The sequence below is a fragment of the Cetorhinus maximus genome, chromosome 3 (assembly GCF_964194155.1).
Source record: "Cetorhinus maximus chromosome 3, sCetMax3.hap1.1, whole genome shotgun sequence".
In the NCBI taxonomy this organism is placed as follows: domain Eukaryota; kingdom Metazoa; phylum Chordata; class Chondrichthyes; order Lamniformes; family Cetorhinidae; genus Cetorhinus; species Cetorhinus maximus.
The window spans coordinates 191580248-191607353 of NC_135881.1; the positions used below are offsets into that span (position 1 = coordinate 191580248).

Consider the following 27106-nt stretch of genomic DNA (forward strand, 5'->3'; position numbering starts at 1 on the left):
TGTGCCGTTTGTGCATCTATCTCATTGCAGATGTTTCACAATGGAGTTCAGCTTTATTTTTAATATTGCTATTCTCAGACCTTACTCTCTGCACTGTTACCAGTGAACGCTCTTGTCCCTTCCAGTGCCACTCTTTACCCACATCGATATACATTCCTAATGCCTCAACTTTTACCTTTAAATTTCTAAATCTCTCTTCACCCAAACCCTCTTCTCACTCTGTTAATTTAAAGCCAGTTTTCCCATTCTGACCATATTTGCTGGTGGACTCTTGTTTTTATGTTCTGGTCCTTCTTGTCACATTCTGGTTACCATTACCCATATTGCTACCCTGCACTATCGCCTCGTCCTTTCTCTTGAACTTGCCAAATCTTCCATGTGAACCCAACACCCACTTGCCCCACTATTTTGTTTAAAGTCCTCGCTACTCATTCCTCATTGCAATCAGGCTGCATCGCCTCTACTCTGTGCTTCCATTCCTGCCTGAACAATGGCAAGGGAGCTTGGTAGCGTGAAGCTCAAAGGTGAAGTAATCCCCATTATCTCAGCGCTTTCATCATTTTAGCCCATTCATCATTGTTTCTCATTCATACATCACAGTTCATAATGAACAGTAGAGTGTGAGTTGAGGTGGATGACGAGTGAGGTGATGGTTGGATAGAGTTTTAGCAGGTAGATTGCAGTGCGCTGGAAGCTTAGCACAATTTTTTCTGAACAGATTTTTCAGGTTTGAAATGCACTTTGCCCTGAAATTACTTTCTTTAAGTATTAATGTAGAAATGCAATCTAATGAAATTCCTTTCTGTGCTTTTAACGGAATTACTAACTCATCCTGAGTGAAGGTGTTAATGGCCCTGGTTAAAATAACGAAGTCCACACAAATGTGGAGTGTGTGTATGCTCATAATCAGGTACAATTCCTGCAAAAGCATTAATGTTTCCCTGTCTAAGTTTGGTCTAGGTGATGATTTAGGGCAGAGAAACGCTGACTGCAAATCTCCTTTAGAGCTTATTTTATAGATGCATTTTTAGTGTGCTTATTTAACAGTTTCTCTCTCTTAATGGAATGAATGTATTCATGTGCTCTGTTGGAATTCCCAGACATTGGCAGGTTTGCCTGATCAAGATTCCTTCTATGATGTAGTGGACTGTCTGGAAGAACAAGGGATGGAAGCTATTTCGCAGAGGCACTTGAACAAAAAAGGAACTGACTTGGATTTGGTCGAACAATTCAATATTTATGAGGTAATATTTCACACTCCTGCAATAATGTGAACACAATGACATCGTTTTACGAAAGCTGCTGGGGAGGAAGAGCTTTGTGGCTGTATGTCATTCTGAAAGGTTGCCTGAGGCATTGCCCATGTGGGCCTATATTTAAGCCAGCAGAGATCAGGGGAATTAAACTGCAGTTGTTGAAATGAAGCACTTTGGAGCAGAAAATTGTTGGGCTGTAAAATTATGAAACTGCAGAAGCTGTAGAGTCCAGTAAGCAAGTTAAACAGGTTAGTCTTTCCATGAAAAGATAGAACATTTTATAGGTATTCTGTGAAGCATTCGTGTAGGTCGATAATTTGTGCAATAGGAAAAACAACATTGTTCGATGGCAACAAGCTTTAGTCTCTGGCCAAGATGCAGTCATGTCAGAGGCATGAAAATGTATAAACCAATGCTTTTTTCCACACATCATTTGCTACTGCGATAATCCACCTTGGCAATAGTTCACCCAAGTGGTCATTATTCAAGTGCGAGCTTATGAATGTCAAGAAACTATTGAGCCTTGGTTAAGGGCAGCACTGCTAAGCTAGCTATTGGCCTCAACTACAAATATTTACAGAGAAGTGACTAGATAACAATCAGCTGGGAGGCATCATGACTGACTTTAACTCTCGTAAGTTGCCATCCAAGCCCCATTTCTTTTCTATGCGTGTGCCACTATAACTTTCCAGAAAAGTTAGAACAAAACATACGATCAGTGCTGATGGTACATTTGAGATGTGCATAAGGGAAGGTGTCACGAGCTTAATTTCTCAGTCATTCTGGATGTTGACGACAGAAGTTGGGAACCAAATGCACGGGGGAATTGCAGCCAAACATACCTCATTGTTCTGAAGTGAACTAGGATGGAAAAATAAGGATACCGCGGATTGCAAGAGCCGTGCAAAGGAAGAGAAAAGGTCAGCATCTTTACAGAGAAATGATGAGTTAATACTCTGACAGGTACACACGCAAAATAATAATAATTGTTTCTCTTTGCAGATACTGACTGACCCACTGTTTATTTCAAGTATTTTCTTTTTTGTTTTAAACGTGGCAATTAATTAATTTTTGTTTTAGTGACGTCGTTTCTGGAACTTTGTCAAAAAGCATAATTTTAATAGAAAAAAGACATCAGTAATAAAGCATTTATCTTTTTTTATTCAAAACAAAATAAAAAAAGATAGCTCTAAATCTTGCAGCAGTTTTTTTTATCAATAGATAAAGCCTTCATGGATCAATCTCTGCTAATATCCATGGACAGGCTCTGTAGGGTTTAGTATGGTCTGCAGTGCTCCTTTCTGATTTGTGCACACTCCTTCCCTTTGTGGGCAGTAAATCTATTGGATATGTCCATTCCCCTATCCCCACCATATGCCATAGATCTATCTGATCACTTGCATTGTATACATCCTCATTGCCATTCTCGGGGCCATAGTAAAGTCTCTTGGGATTTAATACATCATTGCCATTAAAGATGTTGAATCCCTCAATCAGATCCTTCTCAGTCTCCTTGTGTCCATTGTAAACAAGCTTAGCTCCTGCAGCCTTGTAACTCGGGTGTCTGATATCTGGTATTGGCCCCTCTTCCAATAATGTGTTCGATTTCCTGCCTATGACGCAATATCCCTTTCCAGGCTTGGCCTCACACACTATGGTTTGTATTCTATGACACGAGATATACAACCCAAGATCCTAACAGCTTTAAATACCACAGCCACATCCACAAGTTGGTTCAGCAATCCATCCACCAACACTCTAAATCCTATCCCATTAATTTTGGCACAGTTTAGCTCCTATCGTTCTTTCTTAGCTTCAATACTTTTCCATTTCTCAACTCAATTTGTCAGCCTGTCCAGATCCCATTGCTGTTGATATGTTTGTAATGCCCCTGCCCCCCATCTTTGTATCACATGCAAATTTTGATCATTTTGTCTCGTGATAGCAGATACCATAGCCTAGTTGTTATTGTCCTGCAGTGAGTAACCCAGAGGTTGTGTGTTCAAATCACACTATGGCAATTGTCAAATTGAATATAATGACAACTGCCACCCCCTAATCATGGGAGAGAAAGCATAAGTCAGTTAAACCCTACACATACTATCAAAGTAGAGAAATTCTAGACAGCAGAAGTGTGCATGAATGACACCAAAATTCTGGTGGAAAGTCAATACTGAGGAGGACTGCAACATGTTACAGGGGGACATTAATGAACTTGCAGAATGGACAGATAATTGGGAACTGATACACAGCACAGGAAAGGTGGTACATTTTGGTAGGAAGAATAGGGAGGACACTCATAACTTGGAAGGTGCAAGGCACATTGGGGTAGAGGAACAAAGGGATCTCTGAGTGCAAATAGATCAATCATGAAAAGCTATGCCACAGGTTAGCAAGGCCAAAAGAAAAGCAAACCAAGCACGAGGCTTTATTTTTAGATGGATAGACTTAAAATGTTACGCAAAGCCTGTATCAAGACTTGATAAGGCCACACTTGGAGTGCTGCGTGAAGTTCTGGTTGCCATATATAAAGGATATGGGGACTCTGGTGAGAGTGCAGAGAAGATTTACACAGATCATAACAGAAATGCAGGGGAATACATATCAGGAAAGGATTAACAAGCTGGATCTCTTTCGTTTGGGGAAAAAAATGGCTGAGGGGTGACCTAACAGAGGTCTTTAAAGCTCGAAAGAATGCTTGTGAGGAAGAGCATAATGAGAGGCCATCAAAATAAGATAGTCACCAAGAAATCCAATAAGGAATTCAACAGAAATGTCTTTATCCAAAGAGTGGTAAAAATGTGGCACCTGCTACCACACAAAGCAGTTGAAGTGAATAATACGGATGTATTTAAAGAAGAGCTAGAAAATCATTTGAGGAAGAAAAGTATAGGTGGTTATGACGGTAGATTCAGGTGACCAAAGATGGGAGGAGGCTCAAATGGTGCATAAGCATGGGCACTGATTGTTTGGGCCAAATGGCCTGTTTCTGGGCCATATATCCTATGTAAAATTTATTTTCATCAATTTCTCATTATGGGGGATTCTAGGAAGGGGATACTCGAGCCATGGTTAACCAAAGAAGTCAAATTGAAAGAAAAAACATACAATGTGGCAAAGATTTGTGGTAAGCCAGAAGATTGGGAAAGTTTTAAAAACCAACAAAAGATGACCAAAAAAATAGAGGGGGAAAATAAACTGAGGGTAAACAAGCAAGTAATATAAAAACAGACAGTAAGAGTTTCTTTAAATACATAGAAAGGAAGAGAGAGGCCAAAGTGAACATAGGGCAGGATTTCCCCCCCAATGGGGGCGAAGTTGAAGTGCGCGGCCGGGAAGGTGTGCCTCCGATCGACGCCCCCGATCGGGGGTGCGCCACCATTTTACGTGGGCGGGCCAATTAAGGCCTGCCCAGCGTGACGTCCCGTATGGAAGCGCAATGCAAACCCTGTGCGGGCGGGTGGGGAATCCCTAAACCCGAGTGTGCGCTCTTTTGCGCATGCGCACGAAAGAGTGTACTCATCTCCCTGACGCTAAGTGCTGCCTCAGGGAGATCGCCTCCACTGTCAAAAATATTAAAAATAGAAAAAAAAAATTCCCTGATATGTCCCCTCATGTGACATTGAGTACACTCAGGGAGATGTGACACTGTCACATGAGTGGGGTCTTGTCCATAATCTTTAAAAAACAACTTTAATTTTTTTTAAAACCTACATGAAACCTCATCCCGCCTGTGGATGAGATTTCATGCTTTTTCTAATTCCTGCCAGGGCTCCTGGCCTGCCTGCCAATCTTAAGGTTGGATGGGCAGGTCCACTAATTTAATAACTTTAATAACTCAGTCAATGGCCTCAATTGGCCATTGACAGGTCGGCGGGCACACAGCTGATTTTGCTGCCCCCCGCCTACCTGAAAATTTAGATGGGGCGTGGTGACGTCAGGAGCTCCATCCGATGTCATCGTGCGTCACTTTATGCATCGGCAAGCGGGCCCCGCCCCACCCCGCTCGCCTACGGGAAAATCCTGCCCATAGGCTCCTTAGAGAATGAGGCTGGGGAAATAATAATGGGGAATTGGGAAATGGCAGAGGAGTTGAATAAATACTTTGCATCAATCTTCACGGCAGAAGACACTAATAGCATTCCAAAAATACTAAATAACCAAGGGGCAAAATGGGGGGAGGAAATAAATACAATAACTATCACAGAGACAAAGTACTAGAGAAACAATTGGGACTAAAGGCCTATAAGTCACCTGGACTTGATGGGTTCCATCCCAGGATATTAAAGGAAGTAGCTACAGAGATAGTGGATGCACTGGTAGTAATCTTCCAAGAATCCTTAGATTCTGGAAAAGTTCCAGAGGTTAGAAAACTGCCAATGTAACACCCTTATTTAAATAGGGAGGGAGACAAAAGACAGGTGACTTTAGGCCAGTTAGCTTAACACCTGTCATTAGGAAAATATTAGAGTCTATTATAAAGGATGTAATAGCAGAGCATTTAGAAATACATAATATAATCAAGCAGAGTCAGTATGGCTTCATGAAGGGGAAATCATGCCTGACAAATTTATTTGATTTCTTTGAGGAGCTAACAAGCAGGATAGATAAAGGGAAACCAGTGGATGTAATATATTTGGATTTTTAATAGATGTTCGATAAGGTACCGCACATAAGGCTATTTAATAAGATAAGAGCCCATGGTGTTGGGCGTGGTATATTAGCATGGATAGAAGATTGGCTAACTAATAGAAGACAGAAAATTGGGATAAGGGGGGCATTTTCAGGATGGCAACCTGGAATCAGTGGAGTGTCACAGAGATCAGTGCCGGGGCCACAATTATTTACAATATATATTAATGACTTGGATGGGGGAACTGAATGTACTTTTGCCAAGTTTGTGAATGACACAAAAATAGGTGGGAGGTCAAGAGGCGAGGACGATGCAAAGAGTCTGCAGAGGGGTATAGACAGGTTAAGTGAGTGGGCAAAAACTTGGCAGATGGAATATAATGTGGGAAAATGTGATGTTATGCACTTTGACAGGAAGAATAGAGGAGCTGAATATTATATAAATGGAAAAAGACTGCAGAAAGCTGCAGCACAGAGGGACTTGGGGGTCCTCGTGCATGAATCACAAAAAGCTAGGATAAGAGTCCAACAGAAAATAGGGAAGGCAAATGGAATGTTGGCCTTTATTTCAAAGAGAATGGAGTATAAAAATAGGGAAAGTCTTGCTAAAACTATACAAGGCACGAGTTAGACCACACCTTTTCTTATGAGGAGAGGTTGAGTAGGTTGGGCCTGTAATCATTGGAGTTTAGAAGAATGAGAGGTGACCTTATTGAAACACACAAGATTCTTAGGGGGCTTGACAGGGTAGATGCTGACAGGTTGTTTTTCCTTTTGCGAGAGCCTAGGACCAGAGGGCATAACCTCATAGGAAGGGGTCACCCATTTAAGACGGAGATGAAGAGGAATTTCTTCTCTCAGAGGGTGCTGAATCTGTGGAATTCCTTATCGCAGAGGGCTGTAGAGGCTGGGTCGATAAGTATATTCAAGGCTGAGATGGACAGGTTTTTTTAATCATTAAGGGAATCAAGGGTTATGGGGCAAAGGCAGGAAAGTCTTGAGTTGAGGATTTTCAGATCAGCCATGATCTCATTGAATGGTGGAGCAGACTCGATGGGCCGAATGGCCTACTTCTGCTCCGACGTCTTATGGGTTTTCCCCCTCACACGTTGATGTGACGCAGGCTACTTATATCAGCTAGTTATGGTCAAGGCACTAGGATTGCAGCTGCTTTCTGATGTGAGGTTTGAAGCGTAATTGGGTATCAAATCATTGAGTCATGATTTATGTCATTGAGGGTATGTTTCTATCACAGCTGCAGCATTGGTGCAAAAGGTTTGCTGTGCTTGACTTGTGAATGCAGCCTGAATCTGGAGTAATAGCCTGAATTTGACATCTGGCACACAGCAGAGTGGCACTCCCTGGAACAAGAAGTCTTGTTCTTCATTTTGGAGTTTGTTTGGGCCTTCATACTTGATTTACATTCCCAAATTTGACATTAGGTATGGCAGTGTAGTGGTTATGTTTCTAATAATTTAGAGTACCCGAGTTCAAGTCCCACGATGGCAGTTTCTGATCTTAAAGTCAGTTTAATAAAAATAACTCAACACATCTGGAATAAAAAGCTGACATCAGTAAAAGTAACAAGAAAGCTGCCAGGTTGTTATTAAAAACCTAACTGATTTGCTAATGTACTTTAGGGAAGAAAACCTGGTCTGGCCTATATGTGACTCCTATCTAACACCACTGTGGTTGACTGACTGCCCTATGGAATGACCCAGAAAGCCATTCCGTTGTATCAAACTGCTTCATATAAGAATAAAACCGCACAGACCAATTGGCTTTGTCCTAGGCTCCAAACTCTGACAGGACCAAGATGTACGCAGACCAGTCGACCCTGCATAACTCTCCTCACCTGGGGCATGTGTCAAAGTTGAGACCATGGTCCCACAGATTCATCAAACAACAGCCAGACATTAAGATAAAAGCAAAAAACTGCGGATGCTGGAAATCCAAAATAAAAATACCTGGAAAAACTCAGCAGGTCTGACAGCATCGGCGGAGAGGAACACAGTTAGCATTTCGAGTCCATATGACTCTTCAACAGAACTAAGGAAAAATAGAAAAGAGGTGAAATATAAGCTGGTTTAAGGGGGGTGGGGACAAGTAGAGCTAGATAGAGGGCCAGTGATAGGTGGAGATAACCAAAAGATGTCATAGACAAAAGGACAAAGAGGGGTTGAAGCTGATGATATTATCTAAGGAATGTGATAATAAAGGTACAGATAGCCCTAGTGGGGGTGGGGTGGGGGGAAGGGATTGAAATAGGCTAAAAGGCAAAGATAAAATAATGGATGGAAATACATTTAAAAATAATGCAAATAGGTGGGAAAAGAAAAATCTATATAAATTATTGGAAAAAAGGGGGATCAGAAAGGGGGTGGGGATGGAAGAGAGAGTTCATGATCTAAAATTGTTGAACTCAATATTCAGTCTGGAAGGCTGTAAAGTGCCTAGTCGGAAGATGAGGTGCTATTCCTCCAGTTTGCGTTGAGCTTCACTGGAACAATGCAGCAGGCCAAGGACGGACATGTGGGCATGAGAGCAGGTTGGAGCGTTGAAATGGCAAGCGACAGGGAGGTCTGGGTCATGCTTGCGGACAGACTGAAGGTGTTCCGCAAAACGGTCACCCACTCTGCGTTTGGTCTCTGTAGAGGAAACCGCATTGGGAGCAGCGAATGCAGTAGACCAAATTGAGGAAAGTGCAAGTGAAATGCTGCTTCTCTTGAAAGGAGTGTTTGGGCCCTTGGATGGGGAGGAGAGGGGAAGTAAAGGGGCAGGTGTTGCACCACAGCCAGACATTGTCTGATTTGTCATATTCACAGAATTATAGTTCAGTTTCACATTGCTGGGTACGTCCTATCTCACTGGCAGGACAGACCCACCAGAGATGGGAGCACAGTGGTAAGCAGTAAAGTGGGAATGACCCTGGGAGTCTTCAACATTAACTCCAGACCCCATAAATTCTCATAACTTCAAGTCAAACATGGACAAGGAAATGGCTTGTTGTTTGCTACTGTGCCCAACTAAGCAATCGGTGCTTCTCTGCATTGAATAACATAGGAACAGGAGAAGGCCATTCAGCCCATTGAGCCTGTCCCGCCATTCAATATGATCATGGCTGATTGAACACTTCAGTGCCTTTTACCCGCACTATCCCCATGACGCTTTACATTATTGTTCATCAGAAATCTATCAATCTCTACCTTAAACATACTCAATGACTGAGCTTCCATGGCCCCCTGGGGTAGAGAATTCCAAAGATTCACAACCCTCTGAGTAAAGAAAGTTATCTTCATGTCGGTCCTAAGTGGCTTCCCCCTTATTTTGAAATTGTGTCGCCTGGTTCTAGGCTCCTCAACCAGGGGAAACCTCTTACCTGCATCTACCCTGTCTATCCTTTCAAATAGTTTGTAGGTTTCACTGGGATCACCTCTCATTCTTTGAAACTCTAGAGAATACAGGCCCAGTTTCCCCAATTTCTCTTTGTAAGACAGTCCCGCCATCCCTGGAACAAGTCTGGTGAACCTTCATTGCACTCCCTCTGTGACATAACACTCGGAGGATATACTGAGGGTAGCAATGTTTCTGCATTAGGGACTTCAATGTCCATCACCAAGATTGGTTTAGAAGTACTACCACTGGCCAAGCTGACTGAGTTCTGAAAGTCACATCTGACAGATTTGGCTTGTGGTTGGTGTTCATAGAACCAACACGAGGGGATAGCTAACTTGCTCAGTCCCACACTGATGTCATTAACTTTTTAGGCCACACAATTGTGTCAAACCAATGCAGCACTTCACCACATGGACTGTAATATTTTAAGAAGACAACCCACCACCATCACCTCTGGGCATTTAGGGCAGGGTGATCAATACCAGTCTTGCCAGCGATGGAAAAAATAAATAACCAGCTGCTTAAACTTGGGGAAGCAAATAAAATTGAATGTGAATTTTCGCATTTGCAAAGCAGCGTCAATCACTTTCCCTAATTGATTTACAGATGGGCCTGAAACATGAAGACGGCGATGATGACACTGTTACTCTGAGTGGACGCAAGGACCGACGGAGATCAAGCCTTGGCATGAATGAGCGACGTGGTTTAGAACGGCGGAGAAGCCGAAGACATTCAGTGCAAAATATCAAGAGCTCCTTGTCTGCCCCTGCGAGTCCTTGTAATCCCCTGCCTGGTCATTCAAGTCCACACTTCCTGTCAGCAAGTGGCCAGAGGCAAGAAGATCTCAGCGAAAAGTAAGAGTTTGTCAAAAATTGAACAAAGTATGGAAGCCATATTAAGCTGTGGTCCTTTTAGTGAGGTGGTTTTTACTCCATCCTCTCCAGGCTCACTAATGTTAAAATTGCTTTCTATCCTGTCATGTCATCTTGCATTAGTTACCATATTGCAGACAAATTGGGAATCAACTAGACTCATCTTTAAATAATAAAAAAGATACAAGAGAACCTGTTGACTATGAATATTAATATTATAGCAGAGGCCCAAAAGCCTAATCTGCTGGTGTCTGAATTTACATGCTCTTGAACAACCCAGTTCATAATTGGTGATGGAGTTATGCACAACCATTGACTAGTGCAACAGGGAAAACTTACGTAGATGAATAAGCACAGATTAAATTATTACGCATGCATATAAAGTTGGAATTTTTAGTCCAGCAATTGGGAGGAAGCTCCCAGTTGTGAAATGAGATGTGGTGCACTAGCTTATGAGACATGCAAACAATTATGGGTTTGTATGCACAAATGCCAATGGAATGAGAATAGTTTGTAATTTTGGCAATTGGGAATGCAAGTTTCATTCAAGAAAAGACATTGGAACCAGAAACCCTTTAAACTATAGGTAGAATGACTCAAACTATCGGTGCTGAATTTTCAATATCTGGAGGTGTGGATGGAGATTTTTTTTGCCAGTGCATGTAGAGTTCCACTTTCTATGTTAGGAGAGTCAACTCATGTCAAGACACTGAAGGTCAGTTGCATGGTAATAAACTATAGCTAAAACCACTTGTTTTCTTTGCACTCTTGTCTCTTACTAGCTCTGAGACAAACGTGGCAGTTAAAAAGCTGTTGCCTTCACTTAAATATAATGGACATGTGGTTGTAACATGGCTCAACTTTGTGCCAATGGCAAGGTCAGAACAAATGTATTAGGCTTGGGCCAGTCACACCCTATCCTCCACACACAGCTTGCATCTAAAAGGAGAATCAGGCCCTTTGTGTTTCGTAGTCTACAGCAGCCTAGACTTCTGTATTCAAGATCTGGCTGTCATAGACAAAAGGAAATGTTTATTTAGATTCCTTTCAACTTTTCCACATGAATTGAATTGGAAGATTCCATCTCCAAGTAGAGGTTCTAACTTGCACATGAACCAGGATAAAAGCCTTCTCCTGACCTCATCTAAATGAGGAATCCCAACTCTCAGCCACCTGCTGTATTGCGCAGCTATGGGCTGACATCTTCCTGCAACCCCCTGCACGCCACAGTTCATATCTGATTTAGTCTTCTCCATTCCTATTTTTGACATCCAATTTACTCTGTTCAGCAAAGATGAGGCTCAGCACTACATGATCTGCCATGCCGATGAACCAAACCAGTCTGACGATGTATTTGAGGCAAATATCTCAGAATGCAATGCGTAAGTACAGGGGGCTGCATTGAATTGCATGACTACAGCTCGGTCACTCTTCTGCTGCTCCTTGTGCTTCAACTATCTGGGGGTGGGGGCACTCTTGTGAAAAGCTTTTGTTGCTGGGTACGCTGGGTCTATATTAGTAACTATCTCTTTTTTTGTCACACTCGTCCTTTGTGGGTCTAATTTTCATAAGTTATGATGCAGACAGAACTCTGAAAATATTAAGACAAATTTGCAATTTTTCCTAAGTTTGTTGCTTTCATAAAATATGTGGTGCTTTTGTCTGTGGTGCCTTATTGTGCTATCTTGGTGTGAAATGATACAGATGTGAATGCTACAAGAAGAGAGTGGCATCCAAACAGGATGAAAGAAGCACCTTGAGTTGCAATGGCCACAACATACCGGTGAACAATAAAATGGTGCATCTTTACTGGGACCTTCCATACCCCTTTCCTTCCTTTTCCATTCTCGATCCCTTCCCTTCCATTCTTCAATCCTTCACCCAAGTGACATCGGTTTATTTCAGGTTCGGACAATGTTTGAAAATATACATGTCAACACTCCCCAAAAGGGCAGCCTCTTCTGCATGTGATTTTTCTAAAGGTGTCAGCTTGGCTCATTATCAATGGATTAAAGCTAGCTTCACTGCAGATTCGAGCACATAAGCTTGGCTGGCAATTCGTGCCCGCATTGATGAGTGCTGCACTGTCAGAGGTGCCGTCCTTTAGATGTGATTTTAAACCAGGATCTGCCTGTTCAGGTAAAGGTAAGAGATCCCCTGGAATTTATGAACGATGGAAAACCTCACTGTGTCATAGTCTACAATGTTGCCAAAACCAGATTATTTGATCATTCCTTTGCTGTTTATGGGACATTACTACATGCAAAGCGACTTTCATATTTGCCTACATGTGGCCTACTCCTGTTAATTCAGTCATTGTTTTTAAGTTGAGTTGTCCACTAATTTGGTCTCAAGCTAACAGGAGCATACTGAAATAACAGTGACAGTACTTTAAAGTGAATCCATTGGGTGTAAAGAATTTTGGGACATCTTGAGGATAGGAAATGTTGCAGTATAAATGCAAATGTATTTACTTGTCTTCAGTCGCAGTGGCCACTGGCTCTCTTTGAAATGGCAAATGGATAATATGTTCCTGGACATTTCCCAAAATGCTTTGAACTAGCAAGAATACCTGGAATGGCTTTTCTTCCAATTGGTTACATTTTGCTTGGCCTAGCAGTGGGGGTGTGTGCCTTTGCCGAGTGACATGATTGGGACCCGGAACTTGGCACAGTCGGAGATGGATTTGGAGCTTGCACTGAACTTTTGATTATTAGGGAGCAAGTTGGCAGATCTTCCTTTGTTCACCACTTGCAGACATTTCAGTTGTTTGATGTAAACGTTTTTATAGATGACAAGGTAAGAAATAAAGCAAGGAGAAAGCTACAAAGAATAAGGTCCGAGCATCACTGTGCAGTAGAGTGGGCAGGCAATGCAAAGAGCGGGCAGGGAATTCTGCCTTTCCAACAGTTGTTAAAGGTCATAGTTAGTACCCGTGAGGAATTTGTTGATGATGTCACACTCGTACGCTAAGGGGAATGATGAGTCTTGCGAGGAGGAATAAAGGCTGCTTTTACAAGTTTGCAGGATGAGCGTGGCCCAGTTGCTAGTTGCCCTTTCACTCTCTCAGCTACACCTGGTGGCTGGGGAGGGTGGTGAATTTTCCTGGCTCTGTGCAAGTGTGTATGCCTTGGTGAGGCTTTGATTGTGTTCTCATCACCCTGTGCCATACCTGACCAAGGAATGTTTGCTGTCACTGAGTGAAGGAGCACCTGCACTATTGTCATGCAAATAGTCAGAAAATGTGAGGCTGGGTTTTGATTTGTAACTTTTCAGTTGTATGGATAAAAAAAAGGGATTAAGTATGAAGTTTGCACCCCCTAAATATGTATTTAATTAGAGAAACGTGAGCATCCAGTACTGGAAGGTTCTACTCGTGAATTAAAATGTTATGATTTGTGGATGTTAAATGCCTGAAACAGAATGAAAGCCCCTTTTCAATGGTTGTTTACACAGTATAAAAGCGTAAATCTTCATAAGGTTGAAGGTTTTGAAGCTTGCTGCTAGATCAAACAGAATGCTTGGATGAAAGTTTCTTTCCAGTGAATACTGCTTATCCAAACAGTGATGGTCTGAGTTCTTTGATTACTCAAATTGCCGGATATTAGCCATTCACTTTATATATTCTTTGCCATAACAGCACGTTACAGCAATAGGGGACCACCTGTCTACATAGGACCACCGAGGCTGGGTAAAATCTCCATTGCTTTTATCGCAAATTTGGTACAAATGATAGTATAATTATTTACAGCTTCAAAAAGATTTAGTGTTTTGTTTATTTTATGAGAATTTAATTCACTTCTTTTAACAAAGCCACCAAAAGATCCAGGTTTAATTCCACACTCTAAATTGTCTATTTTGGATGTTACTTTAGACAATCTGCTGAATCTAGTTTCCAGATTCCTGCTTGATTATTCAAACAGTTAAAACCCTTCTCCCATTCACTAAGTTTTGAGTAATTGCCATTCTCCGTGATCCCATGTATGTCAGATCTAAATTTTACTTTTCTTCGGGGACACTTGATTCCTGGTGTTGGTTCATGGAAGATATTTTCTGTGAGGCTTCGATTGCATTCAACCCTTACTCCCCTTACTCACATAGGGCAGGCTCCCTATTCATTTTGCTGTGTCTGCCGTGGCTCAGTTGGTGACACACTCGACTGAGTCAGAAGGTTCAGAGTCAAGCTCCCCACTCGAACTTGAGCACAAAAGTCTCGGTTGACATATCAGTGCAGTCCTGAGGAAGTGCTGCACAGTCGGATGTACCATCATCAGCTCATGAAGTAGGACATTGCAAAAGATATGCCTTACATAACTTGAACACAATTTAATGGGCATTTGTAAACTGCACTATAAATACATGAGACTTCAAAATGAACCTCTGCTGTAACCTTCATCAAGCTGCTCAAGGACAATATGTACTTTCCTTCTCAGTACCAACCATGGGCAGAAATCCACATTAACAGGGACACACATACTCTTCAGTAACCTACATTTATGTCATCTGGATCACTTGAAGTTTGTAAGACAGAATATTTTAAGTGACAGTCACCCTCATAAATTTGGTTGCTATAACTGTACATCAAATGCTAAGCTAGTAATTAAAACACTGGTATGATCTTACAACGACTTTTCAGTCATGCCTGTCATCAAGTTTGAAGTAATGGTTGTAAATTTAGGCTGCATTTTGCTTTTAACCATAATCTTTACAGTCCACCAACTCTCTGTTTCTCCCTCTTGTCAGCAGAGTGATGGCATGAACAGATGATTGGGGGCAGGGTTATAGCATCAGCTGGGAACTCTTAACTTATGGAACTATGTCCATGTTCATATAATGCTGCTGAGAAAGAGAGGATGTGATTCTCCCCCCACCGGCCCCCGGTCATTCTAACCCAAGAGTATTAAAACACTCTCATTTGGATGAGTTTGAAGAAAGGACATATCCTTTGTGAGTCACTGAGTTAGAGTAACGATGGTGGACATGCTGGTTATGTGAAGTACAGCAAGGGTAAGATACAATAGTTATTGTGTTAACAAAAATCTAGCAATGAATCCTATGCATTGAGAGGGAAGATTGGTTTTTGCAAACCGCATTAAATGAAATAAGGCTGGATATTTGTGTTTTATAACATTGCTTAAATTTTTTAAATGAAAAGCTCTTGTATTCATTATTTAAGGGAACAAAATAAGATTTGATATTAATTTTTAAAAATCAGACACAATCGAGAATAACTGAAAGGTACAAGTACCAATAAAGCAGTGTACAATTTTTTTCATCAAATTACTAAGGTTCTGGGCACTGAAATTACAATACTGGTACACGATTACTCGAAAAGTTCACATGAAATTAAACAGGTTAATTGCTCTGCTAAAGTAGTGCAGCATGCAATATTAGGCAAACATCCATTGCATCCCATAGTGAAACGCAGTGCTTGCTATCTAGTAATGAATAAAGGGCTATGCAATTGAGCTTTAATCATTCAGTAGCTTTTGTGTGGAAAAATAATAAGTGAATAACTCATTCGCATTCAATAACGCATTGAGCAATGTCAATAACAATTTAATGTTGCGATGTTTTGACTCGTCATAGTGCTTGAATTAATATACCACATAATGACGGAATGGAAATCTGTCTGAAGATGGGGAAAGTTTAACTTTCTTTGAAAAATATTGCATGGTTGCCAAAACAAATCAGGAAGTTGCATTGATGTGGTTAGGCAGAGTTCACCTCCCAAGGTTTGATTGTGATCTTAAGAGTTTTATTGTTTTGGAATTCTAAAGTAATACCGACAAAATGCAAAGAGGGAAAACAGCAGACAAAATAAACAATAAGATATATTCCCATCACTTTACAGTAGAATATTGCAATTGTGCCACAATAACCAACTTGAGTTGAAGTTGCAAGTAAAACACACAAACCAAAGTGAACTCTTGTGACATGAACCTCGAAGTACCAAGCCAAGGAACAGCAATCTGAGCCCTTCTACTCCTGATACTGGTGGAAAGGTTTGGGGCCATTCTTGCAATTAGCACCAGAAAAGGCTTTTGGTATAATTTCCAGAGGGAAGGGCACAGGAAATTAAGGCAGATAATAGGATGAGGGAGGATAAAGCTCATAATAAAAAGGAAATAAATAATATAGAAAGAGGTGAGACAGGTGAAGCCAGACCAGGGTCAACCTGTCCCCATGCAGTGAGATGGGAAGAAAAAGTACAGAACCCTCCAGACCCCAGGCAGCGCTACCAAGTTTCCCAGTCACCTTAAAACATTGGGGCCAACAGAATCTGTCATCTCCTCATTTACAGTAATCCAGAAAAGGAAATAGCCTGATATAAGCATGGAGAATGAATAACATTTTTTTGATTGAGCTACATTCCATTATCGCTCATTGAAATAATGCAACTACTCTATTTGGAACTGGGTCGCAGCAGGCGACTCCCATGAGGACAGTGGAAATGCTCTAAGAATGTCCCTGAAGCATCCTTGAAGAGATCAAACATCTCCCCCGACTCATGTGGGAGATAAAAACAAAGTGCTGGAAAAGCTCAGCAGGCCTGGCAGCATCTGTTCATGACTCGTTATTGGACTCGAAGCGTTAACTTTGTTCGTCTCTCTCCAATGCTGCCAGACCTGCTGATTATTTCTAGCACTTTGTTTTTATTTCAGGTCTCCAGCATCTGCGGTAATTTGCTTTTATTTTGGCGACCGACTAAAGTAGAGAAGTTTCATTCAGGAAGGACACTGAACGCATTGAGAGACTTCATTGGGGACATGCAGTGACAAAGTCAAGGCGTTTGGAGGGAGGGCACAAGCATCCAAACAAACTCATCTACCCGACCCTTCAAGCACCACCTGCCCCGCATGTGGCTGAGTCTGCAGATCATATCTTGGACTTATCAGCCATCTCAGAACCCATTGAACTGAAGAAGAAGCAAGACATCCTCAATCCTGAAGGACTGCCAACGAAGAAGAATAAGATTGCTTACTGCACACCAAGCACTGTGTTGTCACCTGCATGCAGAGAACTGGAAAACAACAATGCGTTGGAAATTGTGGAAGGACAATCAAATGTTCCATTCCAGTTTAAATGGGACCTCCACAGGAAGCATGGAGATGCCTTTACTGGAAATGACCGCCTGCAAAATTATGGCCCAATATGACAGTAGTAAGAAACGAGTTGAATTTTTGTTCTAAAGCACCTCGTTGTATGTTATCAACTTGGGCAGAAGATGAAATGGCAGCCAAGTGGTTTTTAATCACTTGAGCGATATAATCTCTGCCGTGAAATGGGCTTTAATGGCAGTATATTGAAGATATCTCTAATGGAGTGGGGGCAGTGAGCGCCTCAAATCAAATGCAGAAAGGAGTCTTCATAGTGCAAATCAGACGTAATTTGCAGCATTTTATATTATATTCATTATTATTTTATTAAGTGGAATCTCAATGGTTAATGTGGTAGACCTTTTCCTTTTAAAAAGACGGATGTAAAAAGTTGGAAGAAAGCATATTTAAACCAGAAATCTTAGGTTTTGTCTAAGTTATCCAACCTGGTGGTGATGTCATTCATAATATGTTTTTTATCTGAAGAATTTCGGTGCTACAATAAAATCGGACAAATTACAATTTGGTTTTCCTTTAAAATAAATCTAATTTTAAAAGATGTCTAAGCATGTATCCGTGGTCTGGGGATCAGATTAACTGCATTCAGATCAGCTGAAATTTCTGGATGGATTTTGCCTAAAGTAATAAAAGATTCAGATTTTCCATTTTGCTCGGGATGTGTTGCAGAGATGAGCTCAGTGTGTTGATAGCATTGTTCTCATTGCCTTCTGTCGAACTCTCTCTTGCTTGCAACACATATAGGATAGCAATTGGGCTTACTATATTTTCAACAAAACTTTCCTGTTAAAAGCTAATGTCTGAGTTGCCGCACCTAAGGGTTGGAGGTGAGCACACATATAGGGATGGGAGTAGGCCATTCAGCCCTTTGAACCTGCTCCACCATCCAATCTTCTACCTCAGTTATGCCTTCCTGCGGTATCCCCATATAGCTTGACTCCCATAGTATCTAAAAAAATGTATTGATCTATGACTTGAATATACTCGATGACTCAGTATCCACAGCTCGTTGCAGTAGAGAATTCCAAAGGTTGACAGTCCTTCTGAGTGATGAAATTTCCCCTCATCTGAGTCCTAAATTGCTAACCTCTTGTTCTGAGTCACTTGCAATTCTCGACTCCCCACCTGGGGAAACATACTCCCAGGATCTACCATATAGAGCCCATTAAGAATTTTAGATCTTTTAATGGGGTCACCTCTCATTCTTCTGACCTAGGAAATATAGGCCTAGTGTACTTAACCTCTCCTCATAGGACAGTCCGCTCATCCCAGGAATCAGACCAGTGAGTCTTTGTTGCTCTTCATTTAAGAGGAGGTATGGAGATAAAACCCAACATAGATCGAGAATGGTTACCTTTTCTACAGCCACCTCAAATGGTCAAGTTAAAAGGATTCACACCAACCATAGATCAAGGCTGGAACCTTCCTGATTGATATTGTTTAGAACTACTATCTCTGCTGTTTAGCCATTGAATCATCTTGGTAACCCTTTCAATGTTAATTCTCTCAAATTTGAATTGTTAAGAACTTCTATTTGTGCATTTAATTAAGAGTAAATGTAATTCTGTATATAATTTGCAAACCTTTTCAAATTTGTTTTGTACAGGATCATCCCCTTTAATCCCCTCCCTTCACTCTCCCCAATCCCTCACTTCCCCCTTCCTTTTCCTCATTCCATCCTCCCTGGATTTTACTATATGTCATTGAAAGGTCCATTTTATGACCAAGGTTTAATTAAAAGCATTGGATTTTTTTTCAGACCCTTTTAAAGTGGATTAAATCAGAACAATGTCAATTCCACCTCCATTCCAGGTCACCCTTATCTGGGTTCCTTGGCTGCAGTTCAGTGATTCCCTTTGTCCAGGTCTCTCAGCTCTGACTCCTTACAGCAATAGGCGAGGTTTAAATGTTTTACTTAAAAATAATCGGACAGCTGCAGCATACTTATTTTTGATATTAAGAGTGTTGGCCTGCCAGTTCAGACATGAATAAATTCTTCTCCTATAAGCTTTGAAGTTATAAATTTCAGTCATACAGTTACTGAAGCTATCATATTTACTTGGAGTCAAGTGCATCATTGCTAAAAGGTCCATTTGCTTGGGGAGACATAGATGTACAGTACATAAATATTGGAGTCATGGGACTTGTGCCATCTTCGTTGTGTGTTCAATTAGTTAACTGTTAACGTGTCAGCCATGGCTCAAGTTGGTTGTATTCTCGCCTTTGAGTCAGATGGTTGTGGATTTAAGTCCTACTCCAGGACTTGAACACAATTACTTAGGCTGACACTCCAGTGCAGCATTGAGGGAGTACTGTGTTTCAAATGAGACCCTGTCTACCCCCTCAGGTGGATGTGGCACTCTTTCCAAGAAGAATAGGGGAGTTATCCCTAGTGTCTTGATCAGTATGTATGCCTCAATCAACATGATACAAATAGATAATTTGGCCATTCTCATGTTGTTTATGGGACCTTGTATGCGAATCGGTTGCCGTGTTTCCTACATTATGACAGTTGACTGCACTTTAAAAGTAATTGGCTGTAAACCGCTTTGGGACACCCTGTGGTCATGAAAAGCACTAGACAAATGCAAGCCTCCATTTTTTTTTTTGCAAAATTAAATAAATTTGGCAATCCATAATATAATTGGCATTTGTGGCCCTGCTTTAGACTTAATTTGCTTCCTTGTGTCTAAACAACTTACGAGGATAGATCTAGATTTTTGCCATCATGCTAGTAGAAATGCTGTCATAGCCAGGCTGTCTGCATTGCATAAAATATAAAATATGGCGATAGGATAGAAGCTACAAAATTCAATCAAAGGCTTTGGTTAAAATTGTGCCATCAGTCAAACTTGAAGTCAATATAAAGGAAAATGGGTGGGGGTGTGTGGGGCAGTGATGTGGGTGTTGGGGGATATGTTGTTGGACCGTGTTTTGTAATGGGCAGCCAATCTGCCTCTGCCCATTTTATCATCATTCCATCAGCACAGCTGAACATTTCGCCTCGTATGCAGAAATAAGATAATGATGAATATCTGTAGAATGTTCTTGGGGAGGTTCTAGTGCTGCAGCTTAGTTGACTTGTGCCTATCGTCCTATTAGCTCTCATAAAAATTCCATATACTGCACCTGAAACCTGCGTCAGTCAGAAATATCCTGAGGCTATTAATATTTTTATAATAGTTCTCCATTGCTCTAGCAAAGAACTGGCAAAGACACAATGTGCCAAATGTGCTATAAACCTCTATGGTTCTGTCTCTGCCTATAAACTCTGTAAATCTGTCATTGCCTCTGCTTAATACAACCTTGTTAAAAATTTCTGCCCCTTCAGCAGCTGCTCCGTTGGATTTTATTTTGCTGTAGACATTTCTCTGAACTTCTGAGATCTCCTTTCAATTCCCATCCTAATGCCACAGCCTGCTGGTTTTCCGAACAAGGAAACTAACCTTTCTTGTTTCACGTTTCTTTTCCAGCTCTTGATGTTTCAAACAAACCCTTTTCTTAATTCTGTTTTATCATTTTCATCAGCATTAAGGTTTATCCTTGCCCAAGTCTGTTAGATCCACTGATTGCTTGACTCCAGTAAGACATATTGAGTTAATGGTTTCCCTCCTGCATCCCACCCTTGGATAAGAAATGAAACTCCAAATTCTCAGGTGTATGTAGAAGACACACTGGCACTCTTCTGAAGAAGAACAGTAGAGTTATCCCTAGAGTCCTGGACAATATTTATCCGTCAATCCACGGATTGATGGTCACTATCGTATAGCTGTAAATGGAGGCAAGCTGTGTACTAATTAGCTGCTGCATCTCCTACTGTGCAATAGTGACTTACTCTTCAAAAAAAATATGTCTTTGCCTGTAAAGCACTTTGGGACGACTGAGGTCACGAACTGAGCTGTAGAAATGAAAGCCTTTTTTTTCTCCCAGATGTACGTGAGGTTCTATGCAAGCTCTCCAATTTCTCTTGGTTCCGTTTAATCATCTTTCACACACTTGCCTGTGTTTCAGAGCATGATCTTCACCCTTTCAAAAACTGGTCTATTCTAGTTACACCGACACTTTGTCTTAAATATGGAGACTCTCACATCTTTAATGTTTTAATTTAGTCCATAACCGTGAATATGAATTTCAGGATGGCTGTTGTATACACTACTACTTTGCTCACGTTTGAATCATATATTTACTTTTGTGATGATGTCAAATCTAAAATGGGTTGTGAAGTAGTGTACTAGGCTTCAAAAAGGTTTCTATGTAGAAGAACCAACATGGAACTAAGTCTTTAAACCCCATATATTTAACCTACTCTTAAATGTTGATATAGTCTCTGCCAATATCTCTAGTTGGGCATTTACACAGACTAACAAACGCTGTGTATAAAAAATGTGTTTAGAAAGAATTCAAACTTGAAGTAAGGATTCAAGGTAAAACTGGGTAAGGAAGGCTTGCAAGTGACCGGGAAGCTAATGAAAAAAAATCTCACAGCATGTCAATCTAAGGCAGATGAAACTAAAAACGGATAACAACTTGTATTCTCATAACATTTCAACTTGGAATAACATCCCAATTGGTTTATAAAGGTCCATGGAAAAATTGAAGCAAAAATTGAGATGTTGGAAGGGGTGAAACAAAAGCTTGGTGAGCAAAGTGGGTTTTACTGAAGGCTTTGAGGAGCAAATGGGAACAAATGGCCAGCGTACATGTTGAAATGGCTCAGGGTGTTAGTTGAAAAGAGATCTCCAGCTATTAGTAGCCTTGGCATTCACTACAGAGCAGCAATGGGCAATGCAAATGGAATGCTGAAATGTATAACCAAAACAGGAGAGTACAAGTTTGAGGATGCTGTTTTAAAACTGTTCTGGTCAGTCACTACTTTTAGTGCTGTATCCCAGTTAGTCACTTAGAGACACCAAGGAGACGGACAATTCTTGGAAGTGATGCTGTGGAAGAGCTATAAGACAGACATGAGAGAGAATGGCATCTGATGAAAGACTGGAGGGAAAAAAATGACTCCATGTATCACCCCTCCCAATATCACAATTTTTGGTTCAATTTTTCCGTGGACCTTTATAAACCAATGGGGATGTTATTCCAAGTTGAAATGTTATGAGAATGCAAGTTGTTATTAACTGTTTTTAGTTTAATCTGCCTTAGATTGACATGCTGTGAGATTTTTTTTTCATTAGCTTCCTGGTCACTTTCAGGCCTTTCTTACCCAGATTTACCTTGAATCCCTACGTCAAGTTTGAACTCTTTTTAAGCATATTTTTTATACACAGGGTTTGAGCCTATGAATTAAGGTCATAAGCAGCAAGAGCAGATAAATCCAGATGTTGATACAAGTCAAACCAAAATAGTAGGACAGGATCAGTTGTGGCTAAGTTGGGTAGTGCTCTCACCTCTGTGTGAGAAGGTTGTGGGTTTAAGTACCACTCCAGGGCCTGAGCACACATATCTAAGTTGACACTCCAGGCCAGTACTGAGGGAGTGCTACATAGTCAGATGTGCCAGGTGAGATTCTAAACCAAAGACCCATTTGCCCTCTCAGGTGGATTCAAAAGATGCCATGGGACTAACTTGGAAAGAGCAGAGATGTTATTCCTGATGTCCTGGCCAATATTTATCTCTCAATCCATATTACAGAAGCAGATCATTTGGTTATTGTCATATTGCTCTTTGTGGGAACTTGCTTGCTCAAATTTGCTCCATGTCTCCTACTATACAGCAGTGACTATACTACAGAAGTACTTAATTGGTGTAAAGTGCTTTGGGATGTAAGGAAGTTCTGGAAGGCACTATATGAATGCAAGTCTTTTCTCTTTTTAAGAGGATGTAAATTAATTCTGAAGAAAAGGCCAAATTGGGATTAATGTGAGAAAATTACTCTTACAAAGTGACCAATACCTGGAAGGAATAGTTGGATACTATGATGGCTGTTTACTATAGATATTTTGTTTTCTTGACTGGACAAGGGGAGGCCAAATGACTTTCTTAATTTATATTGACCTTGTTTTATCTCCAAGCTCAAAGTGTGGCACTATGCACTTTAAATAAATGATGATCTCTCTCAAACACCTTGGACAATCTGATTACTCCACAGCTTGATTCATGCGTGTAGCAGCTAATGAATAATCATTTTGATTTTTTTGTCGCGAACTTCAAAGAGCAGCCTCTCTTCTATTCTATTTCTTCATAGCAGTGACCTCCTTTGTGCGACCTTGTCCATTATTTTGTTAATGATTCTATGCTAATGTTCATTAACTTCTTTCAGTGCACAGTCACCATTTTATGCAATGGCTGAACTGGTGCATTAAAATCTCATCCATGCCCTTTATCGTGGCAATGAGGATTGTGTTTTTTTTTTCCTTTATTCTTTCTAGAGAGTTGGACATTGCTGTCAAGGCCAGCTTTTGTTGCCCATCACACATTCCCCTTGAGCTGGTGGTGGCAAGCCACTATCTTGTGCAGTCCATCTGGTCGGGGTACACCTGTGAAGAAAAGGAATTCCAGGATTTTGACCTCGTGACAGTGAATGAATGGCAATTATAGTTCCAATCAGGATGGTGTGTGACTTGGAAGGGAACTTGCAGGGGGCGGTGTGCATCAGTTGCCTAAGGAGCATTGGTGAGTTTCTGCAGTGCATCTTGTAGATGGTACTCACTGCTGCCACTGTGTGTTGGTGGTGGAGGGAGTGAACGTTTGTGGAAGGGGTGCCAATCATGTGGGCAGCTTTGTCCTGAATGTTGTCAAGCTTCTTCATCCAGACAAGCGGAGAATATTCCATCACAATCCTGATTTGTGCCTTGTAGATGGTGGACAGGCTTTGGGGAGTCGGGAGGTGAGTTACTTACCACAGGATTCCTAGCCTCCGACCTGTAGCCGCAGTATTTATATGGCTAGTCCAGTTCAGTTTCTGGTCAATGGTAGCCCCCAGGATGCTGATAGTGGGGGATTCAGCAATGGCAATACCATTGAAAGTCAAGGGGCAATGGTTAGATTCTCTTTTGTTGGAGAAGTTCATTGCCTGGCACTTAAGTGGAGCAAGTGTTACTTGCCGCTTGTCAGCTCAAGCCTGGATATTGTTCAGGCCTTGCTGCATTTGGACGTGGACTGCTTCTGTATGTGAAGAGTTGCGAATGGTGCTGAGCATTGTGCAATCATCAGCGAACATCCTCACTTCTGACCTTATGATGGAAGGAAGGTCATTGATGAAGCAGCTAAGATGGTTGGGCAGAGGACACTACCCTGAGGAACTCCTGCAGTGATGTCCTGGAGCTGAGATGATTGACAGCCAACAACCACAACCGTCTTCTTTTGTGTTAGGTATGACTCCAACCAGCAGAGAGTTTTCCCCCGATTCCCATTGACTCCAGTTTTGCTAGGGCTCATTGATGCCGCACTTGGTCAAATGCTGCCTTGATGTCAAGGGCAGTCACTGTCACCTCACCTCTGGAGTTCAGCTCTTTTGTCCATGTTTGAACCAAGACTGTAATGAGGTCAGGAGCTGAGTGGCCCTTGCGGAACCCAAACTGGGCATCAGTGAGCAGATTATTGCTAAGCAAGTGCCGCTTAATAGCACTGTTGATGACCCCTTCCATCACTTTATTGGTGATTGAGAGTATACTGATGGGGCGATAATTGGCCAGGTTGGATTTGTCCTGCTTTTTGTGTACAGAACATACCTGGGCAATTTTCCACTTTGCCGGGTAGATGCCTGTGTTGTAGCTGAACTGAAACAGCTTGGCTAGGGGTTCAGAAGATCTGGAGCACAAGCCTTCAGTACTTTTGCCGGAACATTATCAGGGCCCATAGCCTTTGCACTGTCTAGTGCCTTCAGCTGTTTCTTGATATTACGTGGGGTGAAGCAAGTTGACTGAAGACTGGTATCTGTGATGCTGGGGACTTCTGGAGGAGGCCGAGATGGATCATCCACTCGGCACTTCTGGCTGAAGATTATTGTTAATGCTTCAACTTTATCTTTTGCATTGATGTGCTGGGCTCCTCCACCATTGAGGATGGGGATATTTGTGGAGCTTCCTCCTCCAGTTGTTTAATTGTCCACCACTATTCCTGACTGGATGTGGCAGCACTGCAGAGCTTAGACATGATTCATTGGTTGTGGAATCGCTTAGCTTAGTCTACCACTTGCTGCTTATGCTGTTGGCATGCAAGTAGTCCTCGTAGTCCTTGATGTAGCTTCACCAGATTGATGCCTCATTTTTAGATATGCCTTGTATTATTCCTGACATGCCCTCCTGCACTCTTCATTGAACCAAGTTTGATCCCCTGGCTTGGTTGTAATGGTAGAGTGAGGGATATGCTGGGCCATGAGGTTACAGATTGTGGTTGAGTACAATTCTGCTGATGTTGATGGCCCACAGCACCTCGTGGTTGCCCGGCCTTGTGTTGCTAGATCTGTTCGAACTCTATACCATTTAGCACGGTTGTAGTGCCACACAACATGATGGAGTATATCCTCAATGTGAAGACAGATATCCTGAGTCAGCAATGCCATTGAATGTCAAGGGGAGGTGGTTAGATTCTCTTTTGTTGTAAATGGTCATTGTCTGGCACTTATATGACGTGAATGTTACTTACCACTTCATTTCATCAAAACTTTCTTCATGTGTCTTGCAAATATAGCCAACAGCTACGCCCATTTACTTCTGATTGCCCCAACCTCAGTCCTCCTCTCAATGGCATCACTATCTTTTCTAACTTCAAATGAAAATTTCACACCTCCACGGTTACTAAAGTCACTGCAGAGAAGTTTGGTTTCTTTTTCATGCCAGACAATTCTTAGCTTTCCATCAGGGTTAGCATGTAAATATTGATCTCCATAACTTGGGAGCCTCTTAATATTTGCTTAGTCCTAGGTTATGAGAAAAAGCTCATCAACAAGAGTTCATCTTCGTCTCCGAAGTCTAACCTCCAACTGACATCACTCCCTATTGAGTATTCTCACATATACTCTTCTCTTTTTCTTTCTTCATCTCTTTCTCTCCATCATTAATAGCACCATAATCAATGTTTTTCTTAACTTTATGATTTTGTCCTTTTTATGCTCCAAAAATGCTGTCCTACCCACTCTTCTATCTCACTAATTTAGTCCCTGGATCTTGATACTGTGGAGCTCCTGATGTCTTCCAAGTTTTTTCAGCCTACAGCGTTAGACCTTTAACATTCCAATCTTGTTATCATTTGATTTAAGCAGTGGTTTTCTTTCCAATGTATTGAACACTTACAATGTTCTCTAGTGTGAAACCTAATCCTCCATCTTGGTTTCCCTCCCAAAAAAGTAGAAATTATTTTAGTTGACTTAATTGATTATAAATAACCTATTGTCAACTTCTTGAGTGTGATAACAGCTTTATCCCATGGGTTTTCATAATAGATTCAATTTATGCTATACATGCAATATTGGTTGGGTAAAGTTAGATAACAGTAAAGTTAAATGGTTTGATTGATGACAGATGAAAAATATTTACGATAAATGGCAACATCAGATCTTTATGAAATATCAGTCAGGTCAGCAGGTTTGTTTTCTCTCTGCTTGGGTTACAAAGGAAAAAGTTCACCATTAATCACTAACTTTTGCTCTGAATGCTGTGACACCTCCTGGAAATCCACGTAGAAGTTTAGTAAGGACATGCTGAAGCTGAGCTGTGATGGTCAACGGGACAGGACTGTCCCCACAAGCTTTGGGACCCTGACATCAAGGTCAAACGGGGGTCAAAAGCCCACATGGTAACCGTTACCTGGCAGCAATTTTCCCCGAATTGGCCAATTAGTGACCAGAAGGCAGGCTTGCATCCAGTTAACGATGCTGGTA

At 41.4% G+C, this 27106-nt stretch overlaps 1 protein-coding gene across 8 annotated transcripts in view; it reads left to right on the plus strand.

Annotated features, from left to right (window-relative positions):
- Nucleotides 1-27106, plus strand: part of fhod3b (formin homology 2 domain containing 3b) — a 597288-nt gene that overhangs the window by 425024 nt on the left and 145158 nt on the right. For 4 of the 8 annotated variants that reach the window (XM_078539467.1, XM_078539468.1, XM_078539469.1 and 1 more), the window contains exons 9-11: nucleotides 1101-1244; nucleotides 9891-10138; nucleotides 11446-11538. In XM_078539467.1, coding sequence (XP_078395593.1) covers nucleotides 1101-1244; nucleotides 9891-10138; nucleotides 11446-11538 — 485 coding nt within the window. The remainder of the gene's footprint in view (nucleotides 1-1100; nucleotides 1245-9890; nucleotides 10139-11445; nucleotides 11539-27106) is intronic. The other 4 variants (XM_078539470.1, XM_078539474.1, XM_078539472.1 and 1 more) reach the window with 1 other exon arrangement.